This window comes from Microtus ochrogaster, unplaced genomic scaffold (genome assembly GCF_000317375.1).
Source record: "Microtus ochrogaster isolate Prairie Vole_2 unplaced genomic scaffold, MicOch1.0 UNK12, whole genome shotgun sequence".
Lineage (NCBI taxonomy): Eukaryota > Metazoa > Chordata > Mammalia > Rodentia > Cricetidae > Microtus > Microtus ochrogaster.
The window spans coordinates 5,199,627-5,215,595 of record NW_004949110.1 but is presented as its reverse complement, the minus strand read 5'-3'; the positions used below and the strand labels follow the sequence as shown (position 1 = coordinate 5,215,595).

The window sequence follows — 15,969 nt, the reverse complement described above, 5'->3', positions numbered from 1 at the left end:
TGCCTCGCTAATGTTTCAGAAGGATGGTGAACTGCCCCTCACACGCGTCTGTCTACTGCTCAGCAGTGGTAAGGAAGAAAGTGTTAGTAGTTTTCCAGGGATGTGATTATACTGTGGATAGTTGAAGCTCAACCTGAGCTTTTGCCAGCAGGAATTTGGTAAAGAAAACTGGATTTTAAAACATTTCCACTATGCCCAGACCCTCTTGTAACATTTAAGTATGTCTCCAGAAAACCTGCATCCTCCTGGCAGACATCATCAGTGATGGAAGGGTCTCTGCCATTATTCACGGATCATCTTCCAAAGCCCAAGACTTCCTATTAGCAACATGCATGAAACAGACAGCTGGTTGCTCTGGATCTACACACATTTCTACCTCCTTCCAATTGCTTATCGAATAACCATTTCTGGGTCTGTCCTGTTTGCACAGGGAAGGTGCACACATGCTGAGAGCAGGGATCCAGGCTATGGATGGAGACCTGCTATGTCCTTTCCCCAAGTCTATGAATATCACCGAGTTTCTGATCTAAGAATCAAAAGCAGTCAACTCCTGGCTCCCTATCCTTTCGGTTCAGAATTGAGACATTCTTGATGCCTACCATCTAATAGACATAAAGTACACTGGAGGCTCCATGCCAAATTTTCCTATGAAACATCTTCTTTAATCTGTTTATCATTATCCTCATCTTAAGGCTGAGGATATCAGAGCACTGGGGGACCAAGAGGCCACCATGACCATGCAGTCAGGATATGAGAATGCCGGGTAGAATTCCCCGATGTTGTACTGACATATGTGCCCCCACCCCCCTCCTGCTTGTGTCTGGAGCGTGAATCAGTACAACTGCTTCCTTAGCTCAGGCTGAGTCATTGGAGTGGTCTCCTAGGAAAACAGCATCACTATGAGGCGTGGTATCCTTGACACCCAAGGCTATCAACCTAGTAGGTAAAAGGAACCTGAGAACTTTGTGGCATGACTCCGTGGTAGGAGAACCAAACAGAGATTGGAACCACTGGAAAATTTACCGGAAACTTCCATTTGTAAAGATGGAAGTTTTAGTACTTTTGTCGCATTGTGTCCGGGTCCCTGGAGGACAAAGTAGAAAAAGAAAGAACTGTGGAAGAGGAAATTCTCCCTCCCCTCATTCCAAGGTTTTATCCAGGAGTTGTGCTTTGAGAATTTGGGAAATTAAACAGCCGAGGAGTTGCTTATAATCCAGCCCCCAAGAGAGGTTGGAATCTCAGGGTTTGTAACACACACACAAGCAACTGATGGGTCCTTTTCTCTTTTAAGCAGATAGAGGGAGGTCAAGGGCATCTCAAAGTTGATGACTTTAGAAGCTGGAAATTCCATATTCCATCTGCCATCTGCTGACTGAATGGTAGCTGTTTTCATTTTCTCCTAATTGAATTTTTTCTGTTGCTGAGCTTAAGAGTGCTTGCCAAGAAGGGCATGTGCATTCCCGGCAGGTAAGCGTGGTGGGCAGGGGTGAGGAGCTCTCCATCAGCCTTCCTGGACCTACCTGAGAGCTCTGGCAATGACTTGGCCACGAACGCAGTGCTGATGTGGACGGGGCCTATGACCTTTAGAGCATTTGGAAGAGGACCCCCAAAGCCTGGTCCATTCAGAATCATTGGAATAATCTGACATTCTGAAAGGAGTCCAGGCAGCAGCCAGGCTCTTAGCAAGTCACTGGTGCTTCCTTCCTGGTGACGTCTCTTCCAGCTCTAATCTTTAGCTCAGCTGGGGCTTCACAAAGTGTTCCTGCTCAGGCTAAAGGAGCCACTGTTCTATGCCATGGAGTGAAGGTCTATCTTCCCCACTGATTTTTTTTTCCAGGTTAGGGATGCAGTTCTGGAATAATACACATCTGGAAAGCAACCAGAGCGGACAGATCTCAGAGACTCCAAATGACCGTCTGAATGGTATCTTCCAGAGTTTTCCAAGACTCAGATAGTGCAGATCGACTCTGAACTCTCTAGGAGAATATTTCTGAATTCCCGAGAGACCGTGAAACAGATGCTTATGTGACTCACATCTGAGACAATAGAGTCCACATCACTAGAAATCTGAGACGTTAGAGTCCACATCACTAGAAATCTGGAAGCAAAAGCTTCCCTTTCCTTGATTTCATGATGCTTTTATGGGCGGAATTGTCCAGGTCCTCCCTTGCCTTGCTCCTTGGATTACTGTGCTGGAGGACACTAGCCGACAAGCAGGGAGGAGGGGGAAGTGCCCGCTGGTGCCCTTCTGGATGGACAGTGAGCACTGAGTGAGAAGAGATGGCAAGGCTGGTAACATTTTCAATTTTGTGTTCAACCTTGGCTCGGTCAGTTCACAGCTGGGACGGGGTTTTCGCTTTGTGGACACAGACGTGTGTAGTAAAGCATGCTGGGATTTATTCGGTGAGTCAAATAATAACCTGTCACAGGTGAGCAGGAGAGGTGCTATGATCTAAGGGGAAAATATTTTGTCTTCCCTTGTACTCCGGAGGCTTCTCTTTCATGCCCGCCATTGCTGGCTGCTCCCGGGGTTCTCAAGGCCCTAGAGTTGAAAGAAGAAGGTGGGGTAGACCACCCACAGCTTCCAGGCAGCTCCAGGAATGCTCTCCTTGCTCACACAATGAAGGAGCTGACTGTAGAGCTGCTGCCTCCGGGTCTGGAAGAATTCCCAATGCTGCTGCTCGTGCAGGCCAGTGCTGTCATTTTCTCCTCTTTTCCCCTCGGCATCCCATTCTTTGGCACTAATGGAATAATGGTGAGTTGCTTCTTAGAGTCACCGGCCTGAACACCTCTGCCCTTCAATTAGGAATGACCTACGTGGAGAGGCTCAGCCATATAAAGTGGACTCCAGAAGGCATTTGGAAAACTTAAAACATTTCCCAGAGATACATGATTTGATTTGTTTTAAACAGACCCCAAGTTACACCAATTGCTTACTCTAAGTAGCTTCATGACAAGGATGATGTTCTCTGCTAAGTGCTGGTCCTTATCAAAAAGGCTTTTTTCTAGAAAAGGACTCAGGCTTTTGATTGATTTGTTTTTATTCAGAAAAAGTGGAGTGGAGTTAATTTTATATGTTGAGAGCTGGTCATTGCTTCCGCTGCTGACAGCACTACAATGGGTAAAAATGGAACATTTCCTTCTAAACGGAATTGGAGTGAACTGAGAACTAAGGAGCGTGTGGGAAATGGCTTTCAAGTGATTATTTCTGTTTGCTTAAATGCTTGATTATGAGGATTGTTATTCCAGCTATACACAGAGATCGTGGAGAAGAAGCTAAGCCTGGGCTTCCATTATAACAACAATGAAAAAAAAAATATATCAAAGGACACATCATACTTTTTAAGACCAAATGCCTGGAGGTTTCTGAAGATTTCCAAGTGAAAAACCAACATAGGACTCAGGATCTGCTTTCAGGGCTCAGGGTGTTTTTTTTTTTTTTTTTTATTATTATTAGGCCCTCTTTAAAAGACTCACTCTGGGTCACTACAACGCATCAGGAAGGGATGTGTGGATTTTCTTGTTTCGTCTGCAGAGCTCAGGCCTGTGCTCTACAGTGTTAGACCACTCAGGGTGAATAATACATCTTCAGATGCCCTAGGGTTCTAGAAATTGGGCTCCAGCTGCCACTGCCGCAGCTGCTTTTAGAGAAGGTGACTTTACGATAGCTATAGAGAAAATGCCTCCCCCTGCAGTGTGGTTTACTGAGTGGAGCCCCACAGATGGGGTCAGCTCAGAAAACCATTTTTTCCTCTTTAACAAGGATAAAGTAGGACCACCAAAGTGTTTGTGAATTCTAGTATTTTTTTTAGATTAAGATCAATGTGAAAAATATTAATATGCCTTGAAGCTCAGAGCCAACAATGGCTGGACAGCCAACTACAGAATTTCAAATGACCTTGACAAACCCAAGAACAATCATGACAAACAAAAGCCCTGATCTTCTCTGGTCTGAGCAACAAAAATCCTAAAGTCCCAACTCCCTAAGTTCACAGGGACCCAGGGATGTTTGGGAGATGACACAGCTGATGAATGGCTTCCCGATCATCCATCAACTGACTTTAAACCTGAGGCCATTTGATAACTGCTTGTCCCCACCCGAGACCATTTGATAATGGGTCGTCCCCCAGCTGGGCTGTCAGACTGGACTCCAAGGCTCTGTGTTCATGGTGGGTGGGAGGGATGCTTACAGGGTCCTTGTTCATATCGGCTCCCGTCCCACAAAAGAGGAGACTACACGGAGGATCTTGGCATTGGAGGATCAATTCACTGCTTCCTGAACAACAGCAGCAGTGATCCACGGTACCAGTAACAAGGCTGCCCTGGTACACTTTGACTTGGCTTTTTGTTTCATTCAGTTTCAAGAATGCTTCTCAATCTTTTTTTTTTTTTCTCTTGCCCCAAATGTCCCATTGTCTTTACCCATTCAGCACTGAAGCTTTGGAAAAAAGTCAAGGACTCTCAGAGATACAATAAGACATTTTACACTTATTCTGACCAAAACTGAAGGTACCATCTCTCCTTTTCCCAGACCCCATTTTCCCCTCTGTGCGCCACATCTTATCAAAACGGCCTCTTCCTCTTTTCATGACCCAACAGAGGCTAACCTACAAGTCTTCCTTCCCTTTTCTCTACTACATCAAATCAACCATCAGGTTTTGTCTGACCCATTTTCCTAAGGCATTCCTATCATCCTTGTATTCACATGTCTGTCAGTCCATCTGTCCACTTGTTCATTCCTCCTTCCTCTATAGCCCATAACTAATTCCTCCACCTGGGTTGTTGGTACCTCTCCTCAGAGTTGTGATGATACCATTACAGGTCTATAGGCTGGGCTGATAAGCCCAGATCTTTGCTCTACTTGTACTACTCAAAGCCAGAGACAGTCTTCTATAAAGGTGATGAGATCATAGGGCTTCCCTGATAACAAAACAAAACAAATCAAAACTAAACAAAACCAAACACCGATGGCTCCACTGGCCCTCAGAAAGAGTCTAACACAGCTGGCTTCTGAGACCAATATCCTCCCATGAAGCTGTATGTTCTGAGCCTGGTTTACCGCCTCCTTTGGACCCTGCCGCTGTCCATGGTCACCACCTCCTCAGTTATCCAGAACCTAACTCAAATGTCAGGCTCTAATACTGCAGGGCATGGAAGTCCAGAGGAAGGAGGGACAGAAGAAGCATCTCAGAGATCTGATACAGAGGATGTTAATGCCTGTTTCCCAAAGTAGCTGACTTTCTTATGTGCTCAGTACAGATTTGTAAGGAAGTGTCTAAGGGATAAACACGACAGCAGGACACAACAGTTTGGCCATGTGGTCCCAGATTCCAAAGTCCAGCGGAAACTCTGCCTCTGCACACTGTCAGTGGGCTCGGCTGCCCCATGGCGCTAAATCTTGACTGTTCTCCCTCTGACAAAGCCCTCAGCCATCCCACATGGCACAGAAATGGATGCACCAGATGGCCTTGCTAATGCCACCAACCCTCTGAATATCAGGGAGCATCTTGTGAGATGAGGCAGAGGGGCAGATCCCACAGTGTATTTCAGGTGGACAGGCAACTTGGATAACTAACGGCACAGCACGGAGGAGCTCAGAATCCCACACAAGCCATGTAGAGTCGGACTATTTCTAATCAAGGAAGGACTAAGTCTAGAAGGACTCCGGCTTGCTTGAGAGTGGCCCAGGAACAGGAAGGTCAGAGCACTGTCTCCGTCCTGTTCCCGTAGCCTTTCAGCTGTCAGCTTCTGACACCAAAGTGCCACTCTGATGAGACTTCACTGTAGTCAGGGACGGTTGCCTCGGGCGCTTCCTGTAGGAGAAAACCTTTCTGACCTTCAAGGAAAACTACCAAGTGGCCGAGGACCAGGTAGTAGGGCTCGCTCTGAGCAGGGCCCACTCCACACTCTATTTCTCTAGCCTTCTGTAGAGATGGCCTTGGCTATGGCAGGTAAATTTGAACCTAGAGCTCACTGACCCAAAGGTGACGCCTGAGGGGTTAGAAGTGCCAGCTTATTGTTTCTTCTGAGAGAGAATTCTTTAAATTGTACATTACAGAACAATGGGTTTCCCCTAAAGAGTTCAGTGGAAACCCCCACCCCCTCCTTCTTTCTTGTTATGAAGCTCAATCTGTCTTGGAACTTACTCTGAGGCCCGGATTGGCCTGGAACCTTCTGGCAATTCTCCTGCCTCACCCTCCCAAAATGTTAGGATAGGGATGTGTTCCTTTTCTGATGTCTCTTCTCTAGTTTAAAGTGGGAGAGAAAAGACCTGGGAAATGGCACAGGGCAGTTCTGTCCTGAGCTACTGTGTGCTTAGGTGAGGGCAGCTGGGGGCTTGGCCCATCTCTGCTCTAGGCAGCAAGGCCGGTGCTGAAGAGAGTCCAAACATACTACATTTGTGTCAGAAGAAGGGCCAGTCTTCAGGCTCTTCCTGGTTGAACTGCTACCAGACTGGAGCAGACATGAGCCATGTGTGGGACCAGCACAAGGCAGATACAGGGGTGGAAGCCTTACTGTGGGCTTAGACGCTCTTGGAGGGCTGGTATTTGGCTGCCGTGGGATGAAGAGCGGTAACGTTCAGCCCCATATTATTTAAAGGAGGTTTTGCCTCCAATTTAGTTCTAGTCCGGTTTACCACCAAATGAATCATGAAGTACATTCGGTTTGTAGATAATAATAGCTATGGACTTATGGTATTGTATCCACTGTTTAAATGAGTGAAGCAGGAGTCAGAATGTTTAGGGAGTGCGCCTCAGTTTGTACACTTGAGATTTATACATTTGAGACACGAATCTAACTCAGTCTACTTTCCACAGAACCTATAGTCTGCCACTTCTTTGACCACACCAAGTCCCCTGCTCCCCTGTGACGGATGTGTAGACCCTGTGGTTAGGGGTATCCCAGAGCTGTAAAGCCACGTATGTGGACTCCATGACTGTGAAGGTTACTTCTCATCCCTTCTTCTCCATCTCTGGGCAGGGCAATGCTCACAGGGAAGGTCAACTCCTCTGACCTTCCTGTTCCTGGGTCACTCTCAGGCAAGCCAGAGTCCTTCCTTGTCCTGCTCTACATGCAGTGCTGGCCTTACAGGTGCCATGGCCTCTCCAACCTCAACACGTCCCTTGTCTAAGATGGGCTCACACCTGACAGACACTATGAAGATAAATTTGTAGCCTCTGAGACACCTTCCAAACTGCAAGACCTTCATGGTTGTGGACCGAGCACACATGTGAGACCTTTCATGACCCTGTCATGAAAGTGCCTTCAGGGCACTTCCTCTGGTTGAGGCATAGGTTGTCTTAACTGAGCCAGGAGTCTCGTGTGTTAATGTTTTCCCTGCTGGGGGGCAAAAGAGAAAGAAAGAAGACCCCGGAGTTGTAGCACTAGCTCCCTCCTCTCTTTGGTGGTAGTGGTGTGGAGGGGTAACGTAGAGGATTGGAGGTATTCATCTTTTTCCATCCGTGTTTACAGTGGAGTCTTTAAGGACACATTTTCTATACAGCCCTCTCCTCGTGTATCTGTTCACTTATATTGGTTCATAAATAAAATATACAGCTGCCTGGCTGAAATGTATCACCTGCTGCCAAGATTCCTTCTGCAGGTTAATGTTTCCTGCCAGGGGAGCTGCCCTGGTTTGCGGTGACTTTCGATGACCTACTTGCATGCACCAGTCCGAGCCTCACTTGGCAGTGAGCTGTGCATCTGGAGAGATTCCACACCCTCACGCCATGTTAGCATTTTATCCCCCTCACCAGACCACTACTGTGAACATGGAGGGAGCTGTGCAAACAGTTGACCGGAGTAGATGCTTCTGGAAGGGGCAGGGGATGAAAGGCCAGTTTACATTATTCAGCATTCTAGCACTGCTCATTCAGGCCATAACTGACATCTCCCCTCTAACTGCCCTCAGGCAAGGGAGGACCTTCGAAGTGGAACTCACCTGAGTCTTACTGTGCAGAGGTGAGGTGTGGGAAGGGACCTAACTGACAGTTGAGATTGGTGGCTGTGAGTTCCAATATGGACCTGCCAATCACAGCAGCATATCTGAGCCTCATTTGGCCCAGAAAGAATTGAAAATTATTAAATAATTCTTGAGTAATAACCCAGGCACGGGCTGATCTCCAAGTCAGAAGTTGGTTTAGTCCCCATGATCATATCTTAAAGAAAGAATCCTCAATTTTTTTTTTCTCATACTTTTCGCAAAAGCTCAGTGCTTTGAACATTGTAGCTATTGTAGGGGACATTCATTGTAAATGAAGCATATAACTAGGGCCAGGTATGAAAAACTGGAGGAGAAAAATAACAAACCTCTCTAGTCTTGTTCATGTTTATAGAAGCAACTAGAACAAACCTGATGGACGATGCCACACAGGCTCCCACAGCTGCTTGGAGGCATGCTCAGCCTCATCACGGGCTTGGAAAGCTGAGAATGATTCTGTTTCTTGTAAACTAAATTACAACAAGTCGGATAAAAAAAAATCAATGGACTATTATTTATGTTCCATTTAATCCAGGTGTCTTAATAATGTCTATCTGGCAAAATACAGGATTGATTTTTTTTGTTGTTGTTGTTGCTATGGAACTCACTTAGCCTCAAATAAAACTAAGCAAAACTAAGTCCAAATTGCCCACTGTCTCCCAGATGTTGGTGTTTACAGTGGGGAAGAACACACTAAATTCATACACCAGAGACACGAGGAGGAGGAATTTGGGAGCCTAGCTGTCTGTGCTTTGGACTAAGAGAATTCTGATTGTAGGGCAAGGCTCAACATCTTTTCTCTTGTCTTTTGTAAGACTGATTCATGCAGCCCAGTCTAGCCTTGGACTTGCTCTGCAGTCAAGGATGACTTTGAACTCTTAATCTGGTATTTATGATGTGCATTTTTTGTCTTTAAAATGAAGGCACTGGTAGATACTCACTGAGGCCCCCGGGGTGGCAGAATTAACTCAAAGTGGGAGCTGATCACTTAGAATTGTCTGCCTTCCTCCTTTCCCACTCAGTCCCCACACAAATCCATCGTCTTCTATCCTGGGAGGCAAATGACCTGAAAGCTTCTGCTTCTTTCATTCTTCAAATCTGGAAGCCTCTTTCATTTGTTCTGCCTGCCATGTCCTGTAGGCATGTTGAGGGCTTTCTGGACATAGACAGCAGAACAAGCATCAAAAGCCACAAGAGACACTTGCGCTCGAGAATCTACCATGATGACAATCAAGTCTCTGATCTGAGGCTAGCCCATTAACCCCTTGGAAGCTTATGCTACTCTTGGTTCGGTGGGATGAGGGTTGGTTTGGAGAAAATTAATCTCAGTGGATATTAAACAACACAAAGACACTCTTTTAAAAACACATTTCCCTACCTCCAAGCCACAGAGGATGCTTTACCTGACAATGAACAACATATAACCTCGCCTACCCACACCCACAGCCACAGTAATTAGTTTTAATTACTAATGACTCACACCGTTTAGCCCTACCTGCCCCCTCTTCCATTCCCTCTCCAGCCAGCTGGCTTTGGCTTGTGCTTTCAGACTGTTTCCAGCGTTCCTGGAATTAGGTGATAACACGAAACTAAACGGATCCAATATGCAGAACTATGCAAAGGCTCTCGCTTTCTCCCCTGCCTCCTGCCCGTGACACCCTTCCCTACTGAGAAAGAAGGGCCCATGCTTTCTGGCACCAGGCAGCTCTCTATTATTCTATTTCAAGGCCCTGTAGTAGTCAATAATAGGAAATGCCCTGCAGAGTTGAATGATTTCTGGAAATTGATTAACTAATTGTGGTAGGAACTCTGAAATGACAGCTGTGCTCTGAGCATGTTCTTACGTGCATGGCAACAGTTCTGTCAACTGCAGCTGCATCATCAAAGGGTCGACATGGACTTCTGCATGAGAGCAACAGTGCTGCTGTCCTGGAGGAGGCAGCAACCAGGCAGCATGTGCCCCTTCTCCCTCCTTGAGGGCCTGGAGAGACCACTCCACTCCTCCCCACTGCATTTGCTTTAGACACAGCATATGAGCGCTACCTACTTGCACCTGGCCTCCTGTGCCTGGGTTTGTCCCAGCATCATCGTGTCCTCTAGGTGCTTCAGTGCTGGTTTTCCAAAGGTCAGGTAACATCCCTGTATACAGGTACGTCTCACTTTCTCCATTCACTGACTGACAGGTTGGTCTCACATCTTAGCAGCCATGAGGAATTACAAAGATTCTTGGAGGTCTAGCTTTTAGTTGATTGGAAGATGGACTCAGAAGTGGGAGGCTAGATGGTTCTATTTTTTAAGCTTTTGGAAAAGAGTTTTGTCACATAGCCTAAGCTGGCCTCAAACTTACCTCACAGACCAGGCTGGCCTCAAAACTGCAGTATTTCTGCCTCAGTTTCCCAAGTCCTGAGGTTACAGGCATGTATTATTGAGGCCTGCTAAGTTTTAATTGTTTTAGGCGGTTCCACCACTGTCTTCTATAACAGCGACATCAGTCTGTGCTCTCACTCAAGGTCCTATAACCGCATTCCATTCTCTTCACAGACGCACAACATTTGATTTAACAAAACAGCACCCATCACTGCCACCTCAGCGAGGGTGACAAGGACCTCATTAGAGTTTACACTTGTGGAGGGGGGTAACTGGAGGAGAGGAGGGAGGAGGAACTGAGGTCAGTATATAAAAAATTAACTAAATAAAACAAATTTTAAAAATAAATAAAGGCAGAAAAGAATTTAGACTTGTCTTTTCCTGCGTATTACTGTTTCAAGCACCTTTCCGTGTACTAACTGTAAACGTCCACTAAGAGAAATGCCAATTCGAGTCTCCAGCCCTTTTAAAAGCAGGCTATTTTTTGCCACTGAGTAGCAGAAATCCCCAGATGCTTTGGATATTGACCATATCGGATCCACTGCTTGCAAACCTTGCTCCCGGTCTGTTGGCTGCCTTTTCCACTCCACTTGCTATGTCCCTGATGGTGAAGAAGCTGTCGGTTGACCTGGCCTTCCTGGTCCGGCTTGGTCTTTCGTTTGCTTTGTTGGTGTGCTAGCCAAGAAATCGTTGCCTAGACGAATGCCATGGGGACATCTTCCTACTTTTCCCTTTAGGAACGCTGTACTATCAGGTCTGCTGTTTAACTCTGTAAGCTGACTTTTGGGTTGGTGGGACATCGGGTTCCAGCTTCACTGACTGGGATGGAGACATGCGATTTCTCTAGCACTATCTATCAGTTCTGCGGGATTCTCCTGCTGCCACTGTGCTCTTCGTGCTCCTGCTGAACATGCATGGCTTTACTGCATCAACGTGGACTGATAACTGAGAGCGTTCTTGCTTAGACCTTTGACTTCAAACATCCATTTTATCTAGTAATATAACCTTTTAATTATTTTATTATAGCTCTGTAATAAAATGATTTTGTTGTTACTTCATAACTGTAATTTTGCTACTGTTATGAATAATAATATAAATATTTGATATGCAGGGTATCTGATATGTGACTACCCTGAAAAAGGGTCATTTATCCCTGAGGGGGTCAAGACCCACAGATTGAGAACAACTGTTCTATATGGCTTTTAGGATTATCTTTTCTATTTGTTTAAGAAAAATGCCATTAGAATTTTGGTGAGCATGACAAATGGGTTTGTGTCTCAGCTCAGGTGGAACTGACATACAATGTCTTCTCATTAATTTCCAATGTCAGTGATTTTAGTTATCAGTGTGCAAATCTCTCACTACCTTGGTCAAGTTTATTTCTGAGTATTTTGCCCTTTTGATGAGATTGTAATGGGTTGTTTTTAGCTTCCTTTTAGGATAGTCTGCTGTTAGTGTTTGTCCATTGGTTTATGTTCTATAGCTGAGTCCATTCTTGATGTGAGGCTAGCAGTCATGCACGGTGGAAGAGATGTGCTGGGCTCAGAACTGAGTTCAAATGGTGCTGAGTAGTCACCCTTGGGCTGCGTACACGTTTGCAGGACTCTTAGGCCTGGGCAATCTCCAACAAAGGCACTTACAAAAATTGCCGACCTACATTTGACAAAGTGTAAAATTCAAATAATGAGTTTAAATAATGAGCAAAGAATGAGTTTTCTTCGTATGAATGAGAAAGGCTGACCGTGAGTTTCATTTTGCCTGGTGAGCTCTGCAAACGACTTTAGTCATTTGGACTACAAGTTGGAAGAGTTTCCCTTGTCTTACTATTCTGTGGAACCTGTGTGTGCCCATCCTCGGGAGGGCTGTGATGACGAGGAATTTAGAAGTATTTAGAAGAGGTTCTGAGGAAACAGGCAGGGATGAAAGCCTATACTGACACATAGCCCCTAACGACCCTCCACTCACTAGCTTGCTCTGCCACGGCACTCTGAGTCAGTCATTGCCATCTTTGTTCTTGTATTTAGGGCACAAGAGTTCTTCCTGGGGAGCAGGGAGATGCTATTATCAACCTGCTTCACCTTGTGAGCTTTCATGTCCCAAGATGTAGGTGTGGTCATGGAAAGAGCAAGGCTCAGGGCTGCTTACAGGGCACTGAAATGCCGTACGCGCTGTTGGGAAATATTATTTTCAGGTGTGTGACTTTTGTTTACACTGAATTTTTTTTTAACTCTGTGAAGCTGTGTTACTGTGCCTGTCTAAAACACCTGATGGTCCTAATAAAGAGATGAACGGCCAGTAGCAAAGAAGGAACAAGGACAGACAGGGATGGCAGGCGGGGAATATAAATAGAAGAGCTCTGAGAGGAGGGAGAACGAGGAGAAGAGAAGGAGAGGAGGACACCAGGGGCCAGCCACCAGGCTGCACAGCAAGCCTCAGAGAAAGGTATGCAGAAATAGAGAAAGATAAAAGCCCAGATTCAAAAGGTAGTCAGGAAACTTTAAGATAAGGAAAGCTGACAAGAAATTAGCCAAGCTAAGACCAGGCAGGCATTCCTAACTAAGAATAAGCCTCTGTGTGTGATTTATTTGGGAGCCCGGTGGTGGGCCCCTCAAAAAAACAAAAGAATAAGACCTCACACTACAACTTGCTGCTTCAGAGCAGGTGCTGCCAGAGAGAAGAGAGCCCTAAGTGTTGCAGGGTATGCACGGGTGAGCTACCTCATTCTTCATGACTGGCTCGTGCTTGCCCCGAGGAGCGCGTCCACAGCACAGTGCGAGCGCAGACTCCAGAACACAGCACCAAGTGGGTTAGGATGGGCAGCTCTGCCCTAGAGGCTTTGCTTGTTCTAGTCTTTCTAGAATCCGGCTGTTCCACCCTAAGAAGGTTCTTTTTTTTTTTTTTTTCCTGCTGGGGGTATAAGAACGAGGAGCACACATGCTAAAACACATCTTGAGGCCACCATTGCCACTTTGAGATCTTAAGTCAGTCAACCTGCCTGTAATCTCGGTTTCCTTGTTCGATGTTAAATGAGATGCTAGACATGCCCACTGACCTGTGCTCCAAATGCCCAGCATTGAGCACATGCTCATAATGCCAGTTTTCTTTTCTCTTGGCGATGCCAACTCTTTATGACCTTAGCAGAAAGTGGGTTAAAACGCAGAAAGAGCATTTAATATTTCATCTGCAAGCCACCACTTACTTTCTCCATCCTAAAGCATCACAGCTTCCCCCCCCCCCCCCAAGGAGTAAAGAAGGCCCTAAGCAGATTAAAACAGCATGTAAGTTTCAGCTTAGTTTAAAGCTAAGCCCCTTAAGAACCCTCTTTGTGAAGAAGCTGAAGCCTGTGGCAGGCAGGGGCTCCAGGTCCAGAGCTCAGGGCTGGCTTCCAGGCTGGCCCCTGGGGTAGCTTGCTGTAAAAGTCAGTTCGCAGACTGAACAATGTTAGAACTGCCCTGAGGCTCTAGGGAGGCCTAGGGGTGGTGATGGAGACCTTACGATGGAGACCTTATAAGTTCCCCGATGACAAGGTACTTTCAGTGGGAGGACGCTCTGAAGATGGTGGTGGGAAGATGTATGTGGGCAGCTGGGACTTCTAGTTTTCAGGAATTGGGTGACCTTAAGTAGGACCTAAACCCCAGGGGACACCACTTCCTCTCTGGCCAGTGGTGGGTAGAAAAGATGAGTTGGTAAAATTGTCACTTAAGGTGGAATAAGGTAGAACTTGCTAGAAGATATTTCTTCTGTGCCAGGTGCTCAGAATCAGTAACTGGGTACACCTGTAGCCCATCCAGATGTTTGACATGTGCATTTGACACACTGACCAAGCAGCTAACGCAAGGGCATTCGCATTTTGCATCCTGGAAACTCCAGGTGTGTCTTCACCTGATTATCTGGGTGATATTTCTACTGTTCCCCTAGGGCTGAGTCTCAGCCTACTTGGCTATGAAATGATCACAGAGCTCATACCCATATCCAGGGTCATGATGAACATCCAATTAGATAATGCAAGGAGAGTCCTCAGAGTGTTATTATTCATTAGCTGTTATTATTGTCATTCTGAAATTCTTCAGTTCACTCTGTGCTTATTCTGTATCTAATTGGAGGATGATTATCCTCTGTGGGCCTCTTGAGTGTAAAAACAGGTCCTCTAGAAAGTGCTTCCCAATCTTTAAACGCATTCAAATTATCTAGAGCTATTGTTCAAAGGCAGATCTGGTTCCACGGGTCTGTGGGGCCTGGGATTTTAAGCAGCTCTTGGTCATGGTCCAGGCTCCTGGCCCACAGAACTAGACTGTGAGGAGCAGGACTTTGGGCAGTGGTTCTGAATCAGGTGCATATTAGAATTCCCTGGGTGGGGGCCTTTCACAAGTCCTATTCTTGCCCTCTGCTAGTTAGACTGCAATGTCTTTGGGACAGGACTGAGTTAATTGCAGCTACCTAGGGGCTTCCAAGTGTGCCAAGACATGACCACCACTCTGAGTTGGCTGCATATGGATTTAAAGTGAGTAATTCAGCCTTGTCCACAAAGTTCAGGCCTGAGCATCAGGGGTCTTTAAGCGCTTCAGGAAGCAAGTTTGGGAACCAGTCAACTAAAGCAGTTCTTAGCAGACACAGGGAGACAGCAAATCATCTTGTATTTAAGTAATTAATTTTCCTTCAGATGGACCCTTGGCCCATAAGAGATTTGCACTGAAATATAGCCAACTGAGAACTTAAAGCAACAACAACCACCCTACTTTATAGGGAATATACCATTTAACATCTGTACTGGGGAGTGTTCTGTTGTCCAAGAGAAAGACACCCTGAGCCCCTAGTCTTTTTCACTACTGACTTCAGCAGGACCTTGGGAGCCACCATGTGGTTGCTGGGAATTGAACTTAGGACCTCTGGAAGAGCAGACAGCGCTCTTAACCACTGAGCCATCTCTCCAGCCAGCAGGACCTTGGGGAAACTCTTCCCATTTGCATTTCCGTATTTTCTCCTTTGCAGAATTTGAATAATCCCGTAAAGTGATCCCCGGGTGGGCACGCGCTTGGATGCAGCTTTAGCACATCCCTGCCTCAGGTCACCCTAGCTGTTCTGATTTACTGACTGAATGCTGCAGCTAAGTAAAAGCGGACAGTTTGTGAGTCTGGGGGATCAGTTGTGTGTTAAACAGAAGTCCCCTGTCTCCTTTGATGGTGCCAAATGCTTCCTGCTCTTCTCATACAGAGTTTAGGATGAATTCACCGGAAGGTGCAGAGAATCAGCACGAGGCCAGCAATGGCTTTAAAAACAAAAGGCTGTGGTGGGGTTAGTCTGCTTCTCAGTTGGGCTTCCAGTGGAAATGTGAGAGTCAACACAAAGGGGCTCAGGAGATGGAGCCAGGTGGTGTATCTGGAAACCAGAGCTACCCTGCTGTGGTAGGATGTCTTAGAGGCACACGAGGCAGTGGTTCTTCTACTGGGGAAGGAGGATAAATCACAGAGACACAGAGCACCCAGGCAAGAGAGGAGGATAGACCACGAAGACGCAGAGCAACCCAGCAAGAGAGGAGGATAGATCATGAAGATGCAGAGCCCAGGCAAGAGAGGAGGATAGACCATGAAAAGCAGAGCCCAGGCAAGAGAGGAGGATAGACC

At 46.3% G+C, this 15,969-nt stretch overlaps 1 protein-coding gene across 1 annotated transcript in view; it reads right to left on the bottom strand.

Moving 5' to 3' along the window:
- Slc9a9 (solute carrier family 9 member A9) overlaps positions 1-15,969 on the bottom strand; it is a 559,136-nt gene that overhangs the window by 20,777 nt on the left and 522,390 nt on the right. Inside the window, exons 15-17 of the mRNA XM_005366691.3 lie at positions 2,635-2,741; positions 1,521-1,649; positions 1,024-1,084 (exon numbers count right to left, since the gene is read on the bottom strand). Of these exons, the coding sequence (XP_005366748.1) occupies positions 1,024-1,084; positions 1,521-1,649; positions 2,635-2,741 (297 nt within the window). The remainder of the gene's footprint in view (positions 1-1,023; positions 1,085-1,520; positions 1,650-2,634; positions 2,742-15,969) is intronic.